The sequence below is a fragment of the Antedon bifida genome, chromosome 9 (assembly GCF_963402885.1).
Source record: "Antedon bifida chromosome 9, ecAntBifi1.1, whole genome shotgun sequence".
NCBI lineage: Eukaryota > Metazoa > Echinodermata > Crinoidea > Comatulida > Antedonidae > Antedon > Antedon bifida.
This window is the reverse complement of record NC_136234.1, coordinates 19,145,656-19,163,084: the sequence shown is the minus strand read 5'-3', so window position 1 is coordinate 19,163,084 and position 17,429 is coordinate 19,145,656. Positions and strand designations below refer to the sequence as shown.

The 17,429-nt window shown below is 31.3% G+C and overlaps 1 protein-coding gene across 1 annotated transcript in view; it reads right to left on the bottom strand.

The window, feature by feature from the left end:
* Window positions 1-17,429, bottom strand: part of LOC144852207 (U3 small nucleolar RNA-associated protein 25 homolog) — a 22,220-nt gene extending 4,791 nt beyond the window's left edge. The window contains exons 1-16 of the mRNA XM_078709961.1: window positions 17,176-17,429; window positions 16,752-16,800; window positions 16,422-16,503; window positions 16,050-16,115; window positions 15,473-15,652; window positions 14,786-14,871; window positions 14,311-14,403; window positions 13,962-14,084; window positions 13,234-13,319; window positions 12,890-12,952; window positions 12,277-12,470; window positions 11,829-11,985; window positions 5,916-6,012; window positions 4,380-4,465; window positions 3,684-3,766; window positions 721-794 (exon numbers count right to left, since the gene is read on the bottom strand). Coding sequence (XP_078566087.1) covers window positions 721-794; window positions 3,684-3,766; window positions 4,380-4,465; window positions 5,916-6,012; window positions 11,829-11,985; window positions 12,277-12,470; window positions 12,890-12,952; window positions 13,234-13,319; window positions 13,962-14,084; window positions 14,311-14,403; window positions 14,786-14,871; window positions 15,473-15,652; window positions 16,050-16,115; window positions 16,422-16,503; window positions 16,752-16,800; window positions 17,176-17,342 — 1,686 coding nt within the window. The 5' untranslated portion in view covers window positions 17,343-17,429. The remainder of the gene's footprint in view (window positions 1-720; window positions 795-3,683; window positions 3,767-4,379; window positions 4,466-5,915; window positions 6,013-11,828; window positions 11,986-12,276; window positions 12,471-12,889; window positions 12,953-13,233; window positions 13,320-13,961; window positions 14,085-14,310; window positions 14,404-14,785; window positions 14,872-15,472; window positions 15,653-16,049; window positions 16,116-16,421; window positions 16,504-16,751; window positions 16,801-17,175) is intronic.

Here is a 17,429-nt window from a genome sequence, read left to right as displayed (position 1 = left end):
TTGTTCAGACACCAGAGGACAATGCTTATCGGCAGTACAATGAAAACATTATTGTTGGATAGAATGATATTCATTTACGTGCGCCGCGTACACTAGACCATTTTAAACGGTTCAGCATTAGAATACCATTTTCACACTGCATAAATTGTTACAAAATTGTTTTGATCTCCAGACTTATTAAATGTTTTCATACACGTATTCGTGAACCTTGAGAAATATTGTAATTGTATATTTTGCGGCATCTTTCAAAATGAATTAAAAAACAACACACTCCAATACTTTTAAACCTCTTGTGGATGTGTGCTTTTCTCCCAAGATTCCATCAGAGCTCCCCTGTGAAACATTGGGAGAATTTTCACAAAATTGCCTTCATACTACGCATACCTGCTTGTTACTTTTTCCAGGTGTGAAAATGGTATATCTGTCTACACTACTATCAAACTAGTTTAACAAAAAAAGTGTGATGTGCCCAAATATGGTAGTAATATGTCCAAATATGGTAGTGATATGACATGACATATTATGGGTACATCACATTTTCTTGTCACATAAAGTTTGATAGTGTAGACAGAGCTTTAGACACTGACTGTACAGAAATCTCAACACTCAATTGGTGTGGACAGGACCTTAATCTTATCTCAGTCTGTTTATACCTATTTTTTTATGTAGTGTGTATGGTTATGTTTACCCATAGTAACAAATCAAACAAACATACATTACCTGGGGGAGTTGAGTTGTCACATGGCAAATAGATGCAATATGCTTGGTTTCCACAGCAACTCGGCCACTGAAATGTATTTCAATTAAGGAAAACATTTTTTTGCCAAAAATGTACAATCGCAGCTTTTCTTTAAAAATGTATGCAAAATATTTAAAATCCCACTTGCATAACATGCTATTAAGATAAGCTTACAATATTGTTTAATGTTTCCATGGTGATCTGTTTGTAAAGCTGAATATATTAGTTCCATTTCATAAGAAATAAATTGCAGCAAGAATGTTCTATTGATGGAAATGATAGAGTAGAAGAATAGAAACACCTTGGTTTTGTCATGGATCACAAACTGCTGTTAATCAAAGATTGTTCATACTTCGAATAATGAAATCAGCATTGATAGCTCTCTGTTAAAATCGTTTTATTCCACCGTGATCCAAAGTATTGTGTCTTTCTCTTTGATATGCAATTAAGTGTTTTATGCATTTTTATCGTATTTTAACTTCTAAATTGTAAGTTTTGTGCAATTTTGTGTGTGTACTCTGTATATGAATTTTTGTTTATATTGATAACATACAAAGCAATGACTTTTCTATTTGTAATATTGTCTTTAATAGTACATACCGCCATAATCTTTAAAAAATGTGTAAATCTGTGGATTGTGTCAATCATTGTATCTGTGATAGCGTTAAGTCTGCCCTTTTTCACAATGATTTTGACACTTTATTCAACTTGTTAAAACCATTGTAATATTTTGATTCATGTGAATCTCCATTTTGATGTGTTTTATTTTGCTGTACAGTTTTTATATGTTTCTCCTAAGGGAGGTGAATAAATTTGAATTTGAATTTATTTGTTTTTTGCCATACTAATATTTGCCAAATTTCTATTGTTATATTATTATGATAATGGACAAATAAAGCATTTCAGTATTCAGTATATTACAGTAGTATATTAATAAGACTACTGGCAGAACCCAAGTCAGTCAGTTGTAATACAAGGTAGCGGGACGATTCGGTCCTGGGATGATTCGGCCCAGGACGATTCGGCCCAGGACGATTCGGCCCAGGACGATTCGGCCCGGGACTATTCGGCCCGGGACGATTCGGCCCTGAGACGATTCGGCATACTTAAATTTATCGGCTTTGATATACATTTTATAAGCATAAAATAAGCTTTTTTCCCCAAACTTTATTTTCAGAGAGACTATTGGGTAGTACTACTAGGGATAAAGATGCAATAAAGCAAAAATTTTGAAAACATTGTCGAAAATGATCATTTTTTAGTCACGCGAACGATGTAAACAAGTTACGCCCTCTGTTGGCCGCTTGGCGAATGCACGAAATAAACAAGGTTTTCGAAGTAATAAATTGAATTTAAAATTACGTTTTTTTTGTCATTTATTATATATTATATCAACATTGTCAATATCAATAAAATACAGATTGTTAAACACCTTTAAAAACTTGATAAATATAAAAAAAAATGAATAAGAATAACCCACAAAGTGGGTTGTTTCGGCCCAATAGTGGGCCGAATCGTCCCACCAAAAGTGGGCCGAATAGTCCCATCAAAAGTGGGCCAAATCGTCTCAGGGCCGAATCGTCTCAGGGCCGAATTGTCCTGGAACCTAATACAATGGCAATGGAAGATGCTATACTGTCATAAAATTAAAATAAAGTCAATTGACGTCATAATAAAAAATACTGATTGTATTGCTCTTACTGATAATGACGTTTTTATTTTATTTTTGAAAATATTATTTTCATCAAAGACAGTATGTTTATTTATGTGTATTTCTCCATTTGTGGTTTGTTATAACGTTGAGTAATTATGCAAAATGTGCCCATCACATTTTATGTTGAAAACGAAAGTTCCTACCGTAATCAAATAGTACAAATGTTTTAGTTTCAGTTTTTATTTTCCATTGGTTTTGTATAGTTTTGTTGTAATTTTGTAATTGTATGGACGCATCATCTGGCACGTGTGCCACTGTTAAAAAAGTGTCGATCCAAATAAATATTATTAATGTTATCAGGCCTTTTACACGTACCAGTACACAAAATTCAAAACAATGAAATAATCTAATCTAAACATAGACTTTAACATATGGATAATCAGGATATGAATATGAATAATCATATAAAGTAAACTACTTCTAGTAAATGTTATCGTTAACGACGTTAATAATTAGCAGTAGAAATAAATACTAAACTTGAATTAATTGTATTTTTATATGTGCATAGGCTACATGGTTACTATTATTTTTTTTAATTAGATTTTATTGATACTGTTATCACTGATATTGTTTACTATGTGTTTGTTTATCTGTGTCATCATCATTAAATTTATCAATTTAAATGTGTTTTGTGATTTCGTTCTCTTAAGCTCTGTCTAGACTATCAAACTGTAATGTGACAAAAAATGTGTGATGTGCCCATATATGGATCACTACCATATTTGAGCATATCCCTACCATATTTGGGCACATCACACTATTTTTGTCAAACTAGTTTAATAGTGTAGACAGAGTTTTACAGCTTAGTCATAGTCACAATGCAATCACCTACATTATATAGTCTATACTCATATAATTTACTGTACTGTACGTTTATATTTTTCATGTACATACTATTACTAATTCGATCTGATATTTATGATTAAACGGAAATATTTAATTTGGCCAAGAGAGCATGCTAATATTTCCGTCCATATTGAAGATAGATAACTTATTTTTATCACTTATATTAAATTTTTCATTTCATAACATTTATTTACAAACTCTGACAAAAAAGGATAAGAAAAATACATTGCAAGGAGACTTTAATGAAAATAGGTTTAAGAGATTGAAGGCAGATGCTTGAAAAAATGGAGACAAATATTTGTTTGCACATTATTTTTTTTGCTCTTTTGACTGCAATTGATAACTTATGAGAATAGCATGTTGTTATAACATATAAAAGGATATTTAGACACTTCTTGTTAAACAGGGCGTTTACTTCTGGAGTAGAAACTTCACTAAAAATGAGCGTCTGTCTATAATATGAAGACCTGAGAGAAGATACATTTATCAGTTAGTGCAGGAAAGAGTGATTTCACTCTTCCTTGGTAGAATGAATTAGTGAATTCACTCTTCCCTGGTAGAGTGAATTAGTGAATTCACTCTTCCCTGGTAGAGTGAATTAGTGAATTCACTCTTCCCTGGTAGAGTGAATTCACTCTTCTGTGGTAGAGTGAATTCACTCTTCCCTGGTAGAGAGTGTGATTCTGTTGAAGATGTTTAGGTTTGCTAATTAGATGGAGGGAGTTGCTGATTTGAAAATTGATTTTCTTGGGATTGCTGATTTGGGGGAATTGAGTGTATTTTTGGGATGTTGAAGATAGGTATGATTGGTAAAAAAATTATTCCAGATGTTCTACAAAACAAGGATGACCAGCACTTACATACAGAGAGAGACAGATACTGTATGCAGAGAGAAGAACTGGTAGTTAGGAAATTATGTAGGAATCTATTCATAAAAGTACGGGTATGTTTCCAGACTAAGTAAGTAAATATGATTGGTAATTTGGTTGAAGAGGATTTTTGTGGTCTTAAAAAGGGGAGAGAGGGTGTATTAAACATTTCATGCATAATTAAAGTTATACTTATCATCAGTATACATACCAATCATTTAATGTCCACATTCTGACCCTTGAGAAGTCCACATCATGTGGCTGTCTTGGTTGGAGATGAAGGTGGTTTATAACATGCTATATCAAAATAAATTCACCCAGACCTTATAAATTTCTATATCTAATTTCTTTTTTTTTCCAATTACTTTTGCATTGTAGATTTGGTAAGGCCAAGGCAATCTAACAACAGGACACTGAGCTCGCCTGATCAAGATAGGAACTGGTAACAGTCCTTTGATCTTATGTCTGGCTGCGACAAATACCAACAGTACTGTACTATCTCTGCTGTGTCTGTTAAGGGGTGTGGAACTAATCGTGTCGGAGCCACAGATAAACCCTTTGATCTGTGCCGCTTAGCATCCTGTTATTAGATTGCACAAATGATGGCCCGCATCGTATTCAATGCGTGGATCATGTGTGACAAATGGTTTGTTAATAATAATGTAAATAGAATAGTCATGAATCATAATTTCATTACATGGTAATATTTGACAAAAATGCATACATATATATTGGGGCAATTAGACTCTTGGCATGCTTTATACAAAGTTTTTATTCTACAAGTTATAATCACGGCATAAAGCCAGAAAATTTAATGTGAAAATAACCCCGAAATTACTGGAAATCAAGCATAACCCAGAAATGCTATAAACAAAAATTAGATTAAAAATATACAATTAATATATATAGTTTATCACACAATCAAATGATGATAGGTACAGATGTATATTGTCCCCCAAAAACATGAAAAATGAAGATTAAGTAAATCAGACTTTGAATATGTTATTTTGTTTTTTAGTATAAAAAAAAAAGTTTTCACTTATAAAATGACAAAATAAATGGTTAAATTCAACTAAAAACCCATTGGCTGGCAGCCAATTTGACAATTTTTTCAGGTAAATTACAGTTTTTTCAGAATACATTTTTTGGTCACAAGTGGATAACTATTATGTTGCATTAAAATGTTATATTCAATAAAAATATTTTTTCAGGGGGACAATATATCTTTAACTATTAAATATCAGAATTAATATATTGCTTCTCTCTAATATTAACTGCACAAGCTATAATAACACAATTAAGGTATTGTGTTGTTCATATAAAAGCAATAACAATTGTATTGTGTGTATTGTGGTATTTCTATTAACTTAATTCTATTAACTCAAAATCATTCTACTACATTTTTTACTGCAATAATGTATGAATAATTAGTTATGATTAATTAGTTTTGTATAAATGACCATCCTGACGTGAAATATCACTAATTTAAAAAACAGGATAGTTGTCTACACTATCAAACTAGTTTGACAAAAAAAGTGTGATGTGCCCAAATATGGTAGTGATGTTCCCAAATATGGTAGTGACATGACATCATCATGTCCATATATGGGCACATCACATTTTTTTGTCACATAAAGTTTGATAGTGTAGACAGAGCTTTAGGAAAATTGTATTAGGTGCTATATAAGACTACCAACATTATCATTATTTCTGCATTGAATAGCATTGTTATTTTTTTAGCACTTACCAATAGATGCTCCCAGTTCTGCATGAGAAAGACGTCCGCTTGATCAATTACTAAAACTTCAATAGAGGAAAGGAAGTCCCAGTCTCGGTCTTTGTCACTTTGAAATTAGAGATTTTTTTTTATTTAGTTAAATTACAAAAGTCATCAGTGATAACGAGCTAATAAAGCAAATTAACGAAAATGTGTAATCACAAGTGGGAACCGAAAATGTAGGCAACAGTGTCGAAAATGAGCCTTTTGCGTCGATTGCGACAGTCTATAGAAAATCAAATCAGTTTATAAGGCAAACTAGACGGTGATCTTCTAGGTGTCTTGGCTAGGCCTAGAAAAACTTTATCTACCCTTTCTACCCTCTCGGACGATATCAAAATTTCACTGAATTGTAAATTGTAAGTTTAAAGTTGTTTTTTTCTATTATTTTTTATATTGTTTTGTCTGTTTATGTGGATATTTGCCCTTGATGTCATCAGTAGCGAATAAAATTGAAAAAGTTATTAGTATTTATTTTCATAATTTTGTATTTGTTTCCTTTCCTAGACTATGGGAGCAAATACCAAATGACATAAAAGATTCACAAACAATTTCAATATTTAAGGCTGCTCTAACAAAACACTATATTTCGTGTTATGTATAGTTTATTTGTATTTTTCTTGTATGGTTTTATCTTAACTGTTTGTATTGTATGGAGTGAGTGCAGAATCTGTTTGGGCTTTAGCCTATTCTCATTCTTGGTTATTTTTACATTGATGACCGAATAAATATTATTATTATTGAATATCAATTCACACAATAAACAGCAAGCAGGTTGAATGGATACAAAAAATTGTTTTTATTTATATGAAAAAAAATATTAAATTGATGTTATGGCCCTTATAAAAAAAAAATCCCCAAGTCAGCTTTATTGGCTGTTATGGATTTTGTTTTGTATATTTTATGTTTTACTCCTTTTTTGTTTGTTTATGAGATGAATAAACAGATCACTTGGTTCATTGATTAAATTGAGGAAAAAAAGATAATAATAATAATATCCTGGATTTATATAGCGCCTAATGTTGTAAAACCTATAAGCGCTGAACATTATTTATACCCCAGTCATTTTTTTGGATCAAACACATATGGAAACATACTCCCATAATGCAGCTAGTAAAGAGATATATACAAAAAAGTAATAACAAAATCAGTAATAGACGCAAACGGATGTTTGAAATGTTACTAGGTGGGAGGACAATAATCATTATCTATAAAACATATTTATACTATATAATTTATAAGGAATCTCTAAATCGCCTGGTGATATATTGTAAATCAATTAAGTAATTTGGTTGTTGGGCACATATGTTAGAATGATAAAAAGCTGCCCACTGAGATTTCAACCCAGAATCTACGGCTTGATATCTTTAACCATTAGAAAACTGGGGCATTTATGATATGGTTAAAATATTGTGGGATAGCGACTCTTTTACAGTTTTTAATTGGAACAACATATCTCAATTATATGCAGGCAAAGCAGAATTGGTAAAAACAATTGATATGCCTGATATAGAAAACATTTTTTGAGGAAATATGTGAGAATGAGAAAAATCTGCCCAAACCAAGATTCGAACCAGAATCTTCTGCTTGATATGCAGACATCCTACACTGGGCGTTCATGGTTAAATTAATCTTGCACTTATTATAAATATGTACTGTACAATTGCACTGAGGAAGCTCTGCTATTTAATTCTGGAAATTTTACTATCATTTTAATTTGCTTTTTGCTTATTTTATTTCTATCTCCATTAAAATCCAGCTACTGATATCCACAGCATTAATTTCAATAATAATTTGCCTTTTTGGGTTTTTTTACAGTATATATATACACCACAAACAATTATTCTAAACTGTAAATTAATTAAAGATGTATTGTCCCCAAAAACATGAAAATGAAGATTGATTATAAATCAGACTTTAGATAGGTTATTTTGTCGAACTTTAATGAAGTTAATCACTTCAAAAATCACTCATCACTAGAAAAAAAAATTTCTGGGATGACATTAAACACATTGTTTGTGACGCTCTAAATGCATGTTATTTTAACAATGAAATGAGTTCTACACAGAAACGTGGTATTATAAGCCTATTATACAAAAAAGGTGATAAAAAATTGCTTGAAAACTGGCGTCCTATCACTTTATTAAATACAGACTACAAAATTTTAACTAAAATTCTATGTATGAGACTTCATAAAGTAATTGAAAATGTAGTTGACAATGACCAAAAGGGGTACATTAAAGGACGATTCGCTGGAGAAAACGTCCGTCTAATTAATGATATTCTATATTATACAACAGAAGAACAAATCGAAGGAGCTATTTTATCCCTTGATTTTAGAAAAGCCTTTGATTCTGTAAATAGAGATTTTATGTTTAAGGTACTAAAAAAATTTAATTTTGGAGACTCCTTTTTAAAATGGGTAAATACAATTTATAGTAAAACTGAATGTGTTATTGTTAATAATGGTTGGATATCAGAAAGTTTTGAAATGGAATGCGGAATAAGACAGGGTTGCCCATTGTCGGCGTTACTCTTTATTTTAGTAGTAGAAATTATGGCGTGTAATATAAGAAAAGATAAATGCTATAAAGGAATATCTTTACCTAACAATGATAATGGTGAGGAAGTTCGCATTGCGCATCTGGCGGATGACACTGTACTTTTTGTGGGAAATGAAAAAAGTATAGAGATTGGTTTAAATATTGTTAATAAGTTTGGTAAAGTGTCTGGTATGAATTTAAATATAAAAAAACCAACGCTATATGGATTGGCAAAAATATAAACAAAATTGAAAAACCATGCAGTCTAAATTGGGTTAATGAACCAATTAAGATTTTGGGTATTTATGTGGGATATAATGAAAACAAATGCAGTGAATTGAATTGGGATAGTAAGGTGGCAAACTTAGAAATGCTACTCAATAGATGGAAAGGAAGAAACCTAACATTTTTTGGCAAAGTTACCATTTTAAAAAGTTTAGCTTTGTCTAAACTAACATACAATGCATGTATAATTGATGTACCAGATGATGTTATTTTTAAAATAAATAAATTGATATATAACTTTTTATGGAATGGAAAAACAGAAAAAAATAAAAAGAAAAACTTTAATCGGTAAAATGATTAAAGGGGGCATAGGTATGCCTGATTTCGCATTACACATAAACTCGCTGAAAATGATATGGGCAAGAAAATTACTGTGTAGAAAACACGTAAGATGGAAAATCTTACCACTATACTATTTTAACAAATTTGGAACTGAACAACTCATTTTAAGTATGTCAAATATCAATTTTAAAAATAACATGGGCTTAGATAATATACCATCTTTTTATTATAATGTTCTAAAGTGTTGTGTTGAATTTAATAATATGAATAATGAAGATACAATTAACAAGTATGAAGAAGTGATAAAGCAAAACTTATGGGGTAATAATTATATTAAATATAGAAACAAACCACTATTCTTTAAGAACTGGATAGATGCAGGTTTTAATCAAATTGGAGATATAATTATTTTCAATCGTCTAATGAAACCTATAGAAATAATTAAACAACTACGTATTAAGAAAAACTGGATAGCTGAATATGTTTCCTTAACTAGAGCTATTCCAAAAGAGTGGTTAAATATAATTAAACATAATATGTCAAATATGAACCAATATATGAATGTGAATCTGGAATACAATATCAACAATATAATTAAGATGACAACAAAAGATGTATATTCTAACTTTGTAAATAATGTTTTTATTCCCCCGAAAAGCATACTGGATAAATGGAACAACATATTTAATGAAGATATCAAGTGGTGTGATGTCTGGAAAAGAAAAGTGAAAAACGAAAAAATTAAGAAATTTGCCCAATTGAATTACAAATTACTAAATAGAATTGTACCTACAAATCTAAAACTGTATAACTGGAAACTGAAAAACAATAACATACGTAACAATTGTGGAGTCATTGAAGATGAAAAACATATGTTTTATTATTGTAGACGTAATCAAATAATGTGGAAAAAAATTGACAACATATTTAAAAAACTAGATAACAGCAGTAGCTCATTCAAAGAACTCCTGTTAGGAAGTAAATGTCAAGTAAAAAATCAATTGTATTCAATAGCTGTGTACGTCATATACATAATTAAAATTAAAACTGAACTTAAAAAACCTGTATGCCAGAATCCTTGGATTCAGTTTAAATATATTTTAAAAGAAATGAATACACTAGGCATGTTATAACTTATAAGTGGCATCCATATTTGTATTTTAAAATGTACAGTATTATATCATGTACAAAATGAAGTGTAGATTTTTATGGTTTTTGTATGCATATAATCAAAACACTATATGTATAAAGGTTAAAAGAATAAAAATCAGAAAATAATGAAAAAAGTAGAAAACGGAAATTTAATGTATGAAAATGAAATGTGAACGAAATATGTATGAAATATTGAATGAATAAAGGTGGTGGTTAACCACAAAAGAGAAAAAAAAAAAAAACAATTATTCTAAACTGTAAATTAATTAAAGATGTATTGTCCCCAAAAACATGAAAATGAAGATTGATTATAAATCAGACTTTAGATAGGTTATTTTGTCGAACTTTAATGAAGTTAATCACTTCAAAAATCACTCATCACTAGAAAAAAAAATTAAAAATAATGTTTTCACTTATAAAATGACAAAATAAAGAGTTAAATTCAACCAAAAACCCATTAATGTTTTGGGAAGGATTCCAGTCCTAAAACTTTAAATGCTAGTGGCTGTATTCATCAATTACACTTGATTTGTGGGAAAACACACTTCAACTATGAAGTATTTCCCTTAAATTGTATTCATTTAGTAGGATTTTTTTTTAATTGTAAAGGAAAGTAATACAACCAAAAATCCTTGACTGTTGTTCAGCTTGATTGGCCACCATATTGTGTAGTGTTGGGTAGATGTCAATGGCTTTACAACACCTATTACACCTTAAATTCTTTGGAATTCCACTTTAAATAGAAATTTATTACCTCCGCCAAGGAGGTTATGTTTTCACCTCTGTATGTTTGTGTGTGTGTTTGTGTGTCTTTGAACAGCCTGGAGGCCACAGTTTTTATCCGATTCTCACCAAATTTGGCAACAATGATCTATGCCCCAAAAGCTCGGACGAGTTCGAATTTGAGGGGAAAATGTCATAGGTCAAAGTCACAACTAACAAAAAACTATTTTACTGCCTGGAGACCACAGTTTTTATCCGATTCTCACCTAGCCACAATGATCAATGACACATCGTATAATTGTGGTTAAATTTTGAAGGGTCAGGGTCAAAGATCAAGGTCCACAAAAAACTAAAAAAAAAGAAATAAAAAAATAATAAAAAAAAAAAAACCTCAGTGGGACTTGAACCAGCGATCTCAACTGTGAGAGGCTGGATACATAACCATTACACCGCACTGTCATCCACAACTTTGTAGTGTGCAGTTAACATATTTACACTTAGAACTAATAAAAAAAAATGTAAAAAAAAAATATTCAGGGGGCATTTTATGTAGGGAATTTTACAGTAGGCGGAGGTTTGTACTCTCGGAGTACCCTCTAGTTTAAAATACAATTGTGTTTTTGACCAAAGATTTAAAAGGTATATTGTCCTCTAAAAAATCTTTTTACAATTTTTGTTGTTGAAATGCCAAATTGATATCACATATAGTTATTCACTTTAACCAAAATTGGATCTAAAAAAATTAGAATTTAAAGCAAAAAATCAGATTGCCTGCAAGCCAAAGGATTTTTGGTTGAATTTAACCATTTATTTTAGTCTTTTTATAAGCGGAAAATTTTTTTTTAACAGCAGACAAAAATATAATTACAAATAACAAAATTTGAATGAGTAGACATACCCTTCAGCTCCAAGCACAGTTCTTAGTCCAAGCGGCGATGCAATAATAATATCGGATCTATAAAAATCTGTGTACAGACGAATACCTTTGCGCGAGATCGCTACACCGAGCCGAAAATGATCATCGATATTTCCCGCAAATGTACTTTCAAAGTCATCTATAACATAAAAATGATATTTAAATTGTTTTATTTACTTTATACATATGTATAGTGTAGAACCTCTATTAAGGGATACTGACATCCAACAAAGTGTTGAATGACCCTTGAATTGGGGATGGGGGTGTGAAGGAGGGAGGGTGTCCTCTTAATATGGGTTGGCCATAGTTTTAAAACCTATATTTTACTTTATTTGTTTACAAAATTATCTCCTTAATAGAGGTTTCCCTGAATAGGAATGTACCCAGGGATGTTTTAAAAGATAAATACACTTTTTAAAAACAAACATACCTGGTCGTTTAATTTTGGTTTGTTCCAGCATTTCATCGCCATACTCCTGATTGAATCGTTTACGGTGACTAATCTGCTGCTGGTCCGCAGGCAACAAAAGCTTAGCAAAGATATTCACTATTTTATAAGCTGCATCTCGAAAAGGAACTAGAATCAGAACTCTGGGCCTGGTTAAGCCTTGATCTCTAAATGAGCTGCAAGAACAAGATTTGAATTTAACTTAATGTTTTCGCTAAGAAGGCGTGGCCAGTTTAATACAAAGTTACAGAGTGCGAAAGCGATGCCAAATTACTGTAATCCAGAAAAAATCTTTTTTAATGGAGGATCAAGCTTTCTTGATAGCGAAGAATTGTGTTGAACAATAAATTGAAATTCATCATTCTAGTGGATTTTGAGGCCGTTTTAAAATAGAATACATTTGAAGATAACAAAATAACCAAGTTGGTTCACAATAACCAAGCTGGTTCACAATAACCAAACTGGTTCACAATAACCAAACTGGTTCACAATAACCAAACTGGTTCACAATAACCAAGTTGGTTCACAATAACCAAGCTGGTTCACAATAACCAAGCTGGTTCACAATAACCAAGCTGGTTTACATTTTACTTACTCTGCGTCAAGATTTGGATCCTGAGACAACATAGTGTTGTGTTTTAGTACAACTTGTCTGGATCTATAAAGTCAAAAACAAAAATCATTAACAAGAATAGTTAATTTATTTATCATATTAATTTAATTTATTTAGAGGGCGTGTGGCGTAGTGTGTTGGACGTTGGATTACTGATCGTGAGATCGTGGTTTGAATCCAACTCTCACCACATTGCTTGTATCCTTAGGCAAGATCAAGACACTTTGCACATTGACAGCGTGCTTATATGCGCTATATAAGAATGCACTATTATTATTATTATTATTATATAATATTAAACAGAGAAGAAACACAGTAAAACTCACTTAACCATATGATTGAGAACATGTAGACAGTATCCATTGCGCAGTTCTTCAGCATTTACATGTGTCCTATTGCAAAATAAAATATCCTGTTCAAAAAACAAAAAAAATCAACAATTAAGAGACTTCATATGGACTGTTCATAATTTCTGAAAAGCGTAATTTATTCAAAATGTAAAACAAGAGCACATGGAATGCAAAACTATAGTTTAAAGGGTTACATTTGTTAAGAATGAATGATCTATTAATTTTTTTATAGCTATAAATGAAATATATACAAATTATATTATTTAACTTTTGCTTCTTGTGGATGGTCAGTAATACCTCATCATTTTAATGAAATGAAAAAGTTTAAGCAGACAATTGCATAAATTGTTACAACTTGTGTAACCAGATTTGATCTCCCGATTTATTACACGTTTATATACACGCATACGCGAACTGTGAGAAATCTCGGTAGAAAACATAGTTGCTCGCTTTTTGAGTGCTATAATTGGTCAGTTTAATACCATTGAAATACACACATGCGCAGTAACAACTCGTAACATATTGGAACAAGAATAGGCCTCGCATCAGTGTGTTTTTCTACCGAAATTTCAGAGAGGTCCGTTGTGAAATCTTGAGAAATTTTCCACAAAATTGTCTTCACACTATGCAAACATGGTTACAACATGTTACATTTTGCAGGTATCAAAAGTGTATTGAGTAAAATTTAAAATAGATATACTTGCGTTATAGTTGTTCATGATAGAGAAGACCTCTCTTTGCAAGGGACAAAACATCCCTTCAGGTGTATCAGACTCCAGCTGCTTCTGATTGAGTTCAGACCATCGCACCGATACCTTCTTGCGGACCTGAGTAAGGAAAACAAGACGGTTTTAGGCACACAAACTCCTCTGAACTTGTTTGGCCGTCTTTTCATACAAGTACAGCTTTGAGGATGAAATTCAAGAGATTTTTGTGTTTACAGACATGTTCAGTTTTGAGGATGAATTTCAGAGATTTTGTGTTTACAGACAAGTTCAGTTTTGAGGATGAATTTCAGAGATTTCGCAGATCTTTAAACAATTATTAACTTACATAAAGCTCTTCCAGTGATTTCTCTTTACATAATCTTGGATGTGAATCATTTTCTTCATGTGTGTAGAATTTCAATTTACCCAGCTGTGGCCACTGAAATAAACAAAGAACACAATTACATTTTTGTACAAAATACACGCTGTATAGAAATAATGAACGACGGCGATAATATTGTCATGAGTTAAAAGATTCACTGTTCTATTTAACACTACTACTACACTGCTTTTTTTGCGAAACGCATGGTTATGTCAAATAACTACGCGCTTAGTGTCTTCGTGGTGTCGACGACGAAATTCTCCCAATTCAACAAATACAAAACATTTATTATTTGTTTTACGTCACAGTAAAGTAAATTTTTATTCAATCAGTCTGTTGCTTGCATTTTTAATCAATGTCTAGTACAATGAAATAAGGAAGATCTTTGATTTTAGCCACAGGACTGTTATAAAGCCACACTACAGTTCATGTTGTTTACCTTCATTTCAGTAGCATTTGGCTTTTTCTTTAGCTTGTCAACATCCTCTTGGGTCATGGTATGATTAACTCTTTTAAAAAAGGGGTCTATAAAATAATATTACACATAATTGTAAGTTATTATTAATGATCATGTCATGTGTTATATAGCACTTAATGTTCAAAGCTGCACACTATTACTGTGTGTTATTGGATCAAACCTGCAAATTCTGTATACGATTGCCTATTTTCAGCGCAGTCTTCCATTCTGCAAAATGAAACTAGTGTAAATGTAGCTCTATATAGCTAGTAATCAGCACAATTGTGTTAACGCTACTAGGTACCCATTTACACCTGTGTGGAGAGTGGCAAACATAAGTAAAGTTTCTTGCTTAAGGACAAACGCAAACATAAAGCGTATTTCACACATGTTCCGACACGGTTTTCACAATGTGGCAATCGATATGTGAGTAGCCACATGAAAACGAAACATTTACGTTCGATTTGAAATCCTGATCCCATGATCAGAATTTCAAAACCTAAAACACTTTGTCACACACTCTTAATGATATTGGTAAAATAGGTAGATACTTAGCTTGCTGAATTCATAACTGGCAACAAATGTCCTGAGTTGAAAACAAATTTGTAACAGGAATTAAACTTTCAAGATCTGTTTTTTTTGGGAGGGCTAGATTCAAATGAAAATTACCCTTGTAGTCATCTGCTGTTAATTCCTCAGTTGAAAATGCTTCATTAATTTCTGCATCCTCATCTTCGATGTCCTCATCACTATTATCTTCTTCATTTTCTTCCAAATCATTAATCTCTTGATCATCTGCAATTTTATTTTCATTACCTTCCAAATCTATGTTCTCAATACTATCTACATCTGCAACAAATATTTGAAGAAAAAAACTTGCTATAAAAATAATCAATAAAAAAATAATGTATATACATACTTTTTCAAATAGTTTCAATACAAATTAGTCTTGAAAAATTCTCCACTTTGAGTTAAATATTGGCTGTATTTCTATTTTTATATATTTAAATTTATTTGTTGACCGATTTATGAAGTTTACATTTTAAAATTGTTTTTGGCTTTGATGTAATTTATTTTATTTATTTTTATTTATTATGCACTGTTCTATAAACATGTGCCGCTGATCCAAAATCGTTGTTCGAACAAAGTTTGAGGTTTCTTAGCAGACAGATGGATAATTATTGGAAATATATGTTTAACAGAATGTATGTTGCCTGCTCATGGCCTTAATATTTAATACATTTACCATTTTCACTATAAATACTTGAATCTTCTTCTTCCTTCTCTTCAACTGCATCTTCATATTGGCCAGCTGTAAAAAGTAAAAAGCAAATGGAGTTTATATATATTTTTTTTGATAAGCAAACAAGACATTTTAAGGTTGAACTATGTAAATAAGAAAATATTTAATTGGGTTCAATCCTGACCTGGTGCCAGGGTTCAATCCTGACCTAGTCCCAGGGTTGAAACTCTTTCAACTCCACTCCCAAGCCTCAAACAATAAGACTAATGAGATAAATTATAAAATAGTTTATCCATCCTGTAATTGGCGCGCTACTCTCTGTTGGATGCATATGAACAAAAATCAACAAATAACTATTTTCATTTTTAAACCTACTATTTGTCAATTTTCTGTCACCAAATGATGAAAGAAGTTGATCAAGTGGATTTTCATCCTCACTTTCTGAACTCCAATTTTCCTAGAAAAGGTAAAATGAGTTATCCTAATTAATTAATATCCATACAGTATGAAGAGAAAAATACAAATTGTATACAAAACAATTATTTTACATAACATTAAAAGTTAGAAAACAACAAAATTAGGTTGCATAATTGATTTATCACATCCAAAATAAAACCAATATAAATTAATAATAAAATATATTTGTAATTTGTATAGCTTCCATTCAATACTTTGATTATTAATTATTAAAATAATTAATCTTACTTCTGCTGGCTGTAGTAATGAAGGTGGAACTTTTCTGTTCTTCAAATTGCTGTAAACAATAAAATTAATTTTTTAGTAAATTACAAAACACTGTAATAATACCGGTATCACCTGGGAGAGTTTTACAATGTCAAGTACATGTTAACTTTTCATTCGTCACAATGCGTCAACAACAAAACAATATAACAATATCACTAATCACAGAAGGTTGTCTTCAGTTTCGGGAAAAACAGAATTAGAGTAGTTTTTTATATTAAAAAATGTATAAAACATAAAATTAAATTGATCAAATATCACAATAACGTTAAATATTATGTTAGCATGTACTTGATAACACTTTATTATATATATCATAAAACCGAAGATTAGCATGTCAATGCATGTCATTATTTACATTTGGGTCGAACTGACCACCACGACTTACCGAGTTGCCCCGTGTGAATTCGTCGCCTTGAATGCACTCCCGGCCGTGAAGTTGTGGTTTTCTGATCGTTGTTGTTGACCGATGTTGTCGACACGTCGTTTTTTCGAACCTCTACCTCTGCCACGACCACGCATTCCTCCTCTATGCCTCTGTCGTTTTCCTCTCATTATTTATTTTATTATATTTTTTATTCTATTATTTTATTATATAGTTCTTGCTCTCGATCCTAGGCTACGATCATCATCCACACACGT